The sequence below is a fragment of the Myripristis murdjan genome, chromosome 8 (genome assembly GCF_902150065.1).
Source record: "Myripristis murdjan chromosome 8, fMyrMur1.1, whole genome shotgun sequence".
Classification (NCBI taxonomy): Eukaryota; Metazoa; Chordata; class Actinopteri; order Holocentriformes; family Holocentridae; genus Myripristis; species Myripristis murdjan.
In genome coordinates, this window is record NC_043987.1 from 10,260,068 (window position 1) to 10,266,094 (window position 6,027).

General features: G+C 43.0%; 1 protein-coding gene across 2 annotated transcripts; it reads left to right on the top strand.

Annotated features, from left to right (window-relative positions):
• Positions 1-374: 374 nt before the first annotated feature.
• Positions 375-5,893, top strand: LOC115363376 (GTPase HRas). 2 transcript variants are annotated; one of them, XM_030057550.1, is made up of 5 exons: positions 375-698; positions 916-1,028; positions 1,365-1,543; positions 2,631-2,790; positions 3,274-5,893. In XM_030057550.1, the coding sequence occupies exons 2-5, from the start codon at positions 918-920 to the stop codon at positions 3,385-3,387; spliced, it is 564 nt and encodes a 187-aa protein (XP_029913410.1). In that variant the 5' UTR covers positions 375-698; positions 916-917; the 3' UTR covers positions 3,388-5,893. The 2 variants fall into 2 exon arrangements, with proteins under 2 accessions (XP_029913410.1, XP_029913409.1); XM_030057549.1 differs by having other exon boundaries at positions 376-698; positions 895-1,028.
• The last annotated feature ends 134 nt before the right edge of the window (positions 5,894-6,027 follow it).

Sequence of the window (6,027 nt, forward strand, 5' to 3'; positions counted from 1 at the left end):
AACCTTGTGTATCTTCAAAGCGCTATAAGGTCCCTGGCAGCCAATCACATCTCTGCCTTCCTGGGGTGGCACCGCCTCCCCCACGCTCAGCCAATCACACGTGAATGCGCTCTTTCCAGCGGCGTCACCTCTATGCTGCCGTCTGATTGGATAGCACGCACACGGCGTCGGGACCGTTTGGGCGTGCCTCGGCGTACTCGAGGCCCCGGGTGCGTGAGCCCGCCTGGACACGCCCAAGGGAGACAGCGCCTGTTTATGATTGGTCAACCTCTTCAGCTGTGGGTGGGGCTTAGTGAAGATAAGGAACTGAGCCTCCGCTGTGATTGGGCCGTTTCGACGTCTGTCCATTTGCCACCACTTCATTGGTGGAAAATCCTTATCGAAGCGATTAACCTGAAAGCCGTGCCTACAATGAACCACAATGGAGTCTAAACAGGAGAATTCAAACCATTTAATGTAGTTATAACTCGTATAAATCTTTTTATTAGTTACTTTATGTACTTACCTACATTTTTAGTCAACAGTCTGGCGTGTAACTTCCGCTAACAAAACTATTTGTGGACTGAGAGCTGAAGTTCTTCCTTTTTAGGCTAAGTGTCCTGAGCAAGGAAATCGTCTGAGCTTGCTATGTAGCAAGCTAATCTCATTTTGCCATCCTTAAGCTTAGTTATCCCTCTTCCAGACAAAACACAAACAAGGTAAGGCCGTTCACACACTGCGCACTTCCCATGTGGTTTATAGTCCTGTGAGTTAGCCAGGTTGACTGACTGAAAGACAGCCGATGTTGGTAAAGCTTAAATCTGGGCTGCTCTCTTCGCCATGTCAGGGATCTGTTCACATTCAGAGCTGTGCCGCGTTCAAATCACAACAAAGGCTGTGTTTCCTGACTTCCAGCTGCCGTCCACCTCCCTCCAGGCATGACCGAGTACAAGCTGGTGGTGGTGGGGGCAGGAGGTGTGGGGAAGAGCGCCCTCACCATCCAGCTCATCCAGAACCACTTCGTCGACGAGTATGACCCCACTATAGAGGTGAGCCTCTGATCCACTGCGATCACACTCCTCCATGTCAGGCATCCATGTAGCTCAGCAGGTCCTGAGTGAAGGTTACATGGACGACAGTGTGAAATCTGGAGGATTTTGTAATCATTAGTGGTGATTCACGTGTAAAAATCAGAACCACTCCAGTGTGTATGTAGTCCACACCAACAGGTAATATAACAGTTTGGATAGTTTTGATCAGCAGCAGGTCTCTTTGGTCAAAACCTGTGGGCTGCCAAGTATTTGTCACTGGAAAATCAACACTATTAACTTTGTTGGTGTAGTCTCTTCTTTTTATATTCAGATTTTGCTGATTTTTTTGTGCAGGACTCCTACAGGAAGCAGGTGGTGATTGACGGGGAGACGTGTCTGCTGGACATTCTGGACACTGCAGGTCAGGAGGAGTACAGCGCCATGAGGGACCAGTACATGAGGACAGGAGAGGGCTTCCTCTGTGTCTTTGCCATAAATAACAGCAAGTCCTTCGAAGACGTCCATCTTTACAGGTAGGAGGCTCCCCAGGCCGCGTAAGCCCCCATCATCCCAGACTAGTTTTGAGAAAAAAAAAACAAAACAATAAAAACATAGAATAAGACAGATTTGTACGTCTTGTTGGCAGGCACCTGCGTTTCCATCCACCTGTTCTTATGCGATTTTTGAATTTGTAGGTAAAGAAGCCTGAGTGGAGGCACTTTAAAGTGACATTAACGTGTACGCTTGGCAAATCTTCTCTCTGGCTGTCGGCATTTGATTACGTAGTATTTAAGTGCCCTTTTCAGGATAATGAGTTAATGTCTCCAGGACACTTGTAGCTCAGTTTTGATTGGACAACAAACACTCTGTTCCTTTTGTTCAATTCACACTTCAGAACATAACTGTGTATTTTTGGGGATACCCCCCAAAGATCAGGGATAACCGTGCTCTGTAGCAGGTTTTAGAATAAGAGTGCTAACCCAGGGCTAAATATAGTGTGAACAGAGCTAATGAGGTAATGTAATGTTATATAGAGATGAGCAGTGGTCACATTATCAGCTCCACCTGCCCAATCTAATACAATCCAGTCCAACTGTTCTGCCATAAAGGTTCCTTTTCTGCTGCCTATAATGCTCAGGTTTTCTTTTTGTCACAGTAACAGAGGTGTTAACTCAATTCTGTGTTTGGCATTGAGCTCATAGTTAGTGCTGCTGTTGGACTGGACTGCATTTTATTGACAGCTGTTTCTACTATTCTACTAAAATTAGAAACACCTCTCCTCTCAGTATAATGTAGTCCTGTACAAGACCTCTGCAAACTACAACCTCACTAATAAACACAATTATATTTACATATTCTCCACAATGTCAACAAAAACTGAACATTATAAACTTTCTTAAAAGGTAGAATTGCATTAGATTGTACAGGCAGACCCAATAAAGTGGACGCTGAGTGTAGGAGTGAACTTTTCTTGTGATTGTGTTCGGCTCATCTCCTGACCGTTATGCGAACACTGTCATAGACCATGTCCAACCTGCTCATTCAGTGATGATGAAGCACAACTCAAACAGGGGTCACTTCACAGTCTCTAAGGTGCTGTTGGGTATATGTCTTCCCCAGAGAGCAGATCAACAGGGTGAAGGACAGCGACAGCGTTCCCATGGTGCTGGTGGGGAACAAGAGTGACCTGGGTTCTCGGAGTGTGGAGACGCGGCAGGCGCAGGAGCTGGCCCGGAGTTACGGAGTTCCCTTCGTGGAGACGTCTGCCAAAACCAGACAGGTGGCCCACCAGCTTCTAGAAATGACTCTAACTTGCAGTCTGACTGCTTTGATTTGCACCGAAGTATATTGATTATTACATCAATATTGTGATGAGGCTGAACATCCTCTGGGGTTTTGGATATCGTAGTATCATGATATGTTGTTAGTGTTGTCTTTTCCTGGTTTTAAAGACGGCATTACAGTAAAAACAAAAAACATCTGAACTTGTTCTAGTTGTTTTTTGCTTCTCCCTGCTTGGTCGTCTTACTGATAACTGTTAATCAAAAATCTCTTCAAGGCGCTCAATATGAAACCTCAGCTGGTCATCTCTAAAATGTTACAGTATTGATATCAAGGTATATTATAAGAGATGAATGTCCATCTTGCCTCTCTTTGATCATGCATGAGCACAGTTTAATCACCTTCAAATGCCTGAAATAATCCTAATATTAATGGCTGACCTTTATCTCTATTTTTGAATGCATTTTTTTGTTTCTTTCAGGGCGTAGAGGAAGCGTTCTACTCTCTTGTGCGGGAGATTAGGAGATATAAGGAGACCAACCGCAGCAATAAGAAGAGCAAGAAGAGCACTCAGAGACGCTGCATAATACTATAGTACATACACTTTATACACCAACAGCAACCACCGCCCCGCAGCACTTGTTCTGTCCTCCTCCTCCTCCGTCACCTCGGAGGCGGCCGGCGCCACTGGACCATGAAGCAGACATGGCAAAATCCTCTTTTGACATAAAGTTGTCACAGCTTCCACTTAAATGGCCTGACAAGCTCGCATTTACTCACCCAGTGGGCAGCGGCCATTTCCTGCTGTGAATTGTTGATTTTTTATTTTTTTTTTAATTCTTTTTGTGATCACTGAGCAACTAATAGGTGCAGTTTTCATTTTTGTAGTGAATTTTGTTTTTTACTTTACACATTTATGAATGCTTACTGTTAGCCTGTGGTTGGTAGATATTTGGCCAAGAGCTTTGAATCAGAATTTGTTTGGAAAGTTAATTCGCATTTGTGTAGCAGTTTCAACTTTAAAGAGACAGTGTTTTTTTTTTTTTTTTTTTGTTGTTGTTTTTTTTTTTTTTTAGGCCTTTTTTGTTGACTTTAGAGGGTGTATAGCATAATTGAACACTGCAACACAGTGTTTTTGGGAGGTGAAATCTCTCATTATCCTGTAATTACTTGTCAAAATTCTGAGATCATGAAAATCCCAAACAAGAAATAGATTGGACTGGTCGCAACAGTGGGACGAATATATCTTCATTTTCCTGTGAAAATCCAAACAGCCAAAAAGTGAAGTTTGTTTCACCTCGTACAGTCATGTCAGAAACATTTCACAATCCTCAAGATAAGATTTCTTTACACCACACAGGAAGTTTGTCAGCTGTAAATGCTGCAGCAGTGCAGGATCACCACGGTAACACAGTTCTACTTTATACTCACAAACTGGGCTCCAGTCTCCTCGCTGCACTTTATCCATTTGCTGTCGTGTCGTGGTGTTGTTCCAGTTTTAAAGGTTTACTCAGGAACATGATGTCGTATCAGGAACTAGTGAATAACGGCTGGAAGCTGTGAAACGAGCGGCTGTGATCTCATGGCACTCTTGTCATTGTATTTTTTTCAGTCATGCCAGTTGATTTCGTCACCTCGGTTGTTTGGGCCGCACTGTCACATTTTATTCCAGAGTTGACCTTTAATGTGTTTCAAGCCGTGTCTGAATTCTGTTTGATACACACACACACACACACACTGCTTGCTGCAAAGCACTGTTCATACCTACCGTGCCGTATACTAGAGCATGTAAACACACAGGTGCAATGTAGTGAATTCTTGTCACACTGATGCTCAGATAGCATTACATTTACTTTGACTGATGTGACAGATTTCCTTTTTAAGTTCAGCAGGTCCTCGAGAAATGAAAAACATGTCTGGATGATGAGTCTGTTCAACAGATCAATAGATTTTTTTAAACTGGTGTTTGTCTGACCTGTAATATAACGGGTTGATAATTTCTATTTTTGTAGCATTACAAGCAACTCCCCATGATCTAAAATCAGTGACAGTTGCAATCCTATCGATACAGCTTGAATAAGAAGCTCAGTTCAGCTGAGTCATGCCAACAGGAGTCAGTCACACTTCACTGGGGTTGTACACCTGGTTGCTGCCAAATGCTGGTCTCACATCACACTGTCTCTATCTCAAATCAAGATGTGATTTCATTTTTAAAATATGGAAACGTGTCAAAATGTTATCTGCCAACAGTTGGCCGGGTGGTTGAAGACAAAAAGTCTGTATGCTCTCAGCTGTTGTGAGGATCTCAAGCTTTCATGTCCTCGCTGTGCTGTTTCTTTAGAGCTGGATGTTTTGCTGCTTAGGGCTTGTGAAGATCAGTTTTATTTTTTCCACAAAGGGGCAGCAGGATGTGCAAATACAACAGCCTGGACAGTGAAGCGTCCATTTGCACCAGTGTAAAAAGATCGGTGTAGTAAAAGGATGAGGTCCTCGCATCATCTTTTGTCGGTGGCCCAGAAAAAGGCAGAACGCACAGTGGATCTGATCACTGAGGGTTTTCTGCTTGTGCAAATGCAGCTCCGAGGTCCCAACTCAGTGGAGGGGAAGGAGCAAGTTTGTGACTGAGACGATGAAGAAAGTAGTTCTCAATGAGCGTTTTGATATTAAGTTGTGACTGAGTAACAATGTGAGGGAGGCCAAGTGTGTGCAGACTGAAGTTTAATGGTCCATTCAGCGTTACTCTGTCTTCCACACAATGATGGACAAATTGTATGTCACTTTGCAAGCTTGATGCTTGAAAAATGAAATACAATTAAACTTAATGTTTGACGCTCTCAAACGTTTAGTTTTTTAAAAATATGCCATTTTCATTTTGTAATATCAAATTGTATGAAAGTGGCAAAATGTTCCAACACTGTATTCCATTCTTTTTGCAACTCAGACACGTTTTAAACCACTTGTCAGCTTTTTAAGTGTTGATGGAGAATTTTATGTTCAACGCATACAGTGTAAATAAATCCTGCCAGGTTGTTGCCATGGTTACACCACTTTTCATGTCTTTTGGAGTTAGAATATTCTTAAATAAAGAGCAGTTTGGCTAATATTGAGGTGCTTTTTTCCCCAAGCCATTCTAAACTGCTGTGTTTGTGTATGTGAAGAGTAGTGAGTTACTGCTAACATGAATTGACTTGCTTCAGTCCTGAGCTGTCACTGCGTGTTTTAACTGGTGACTAAG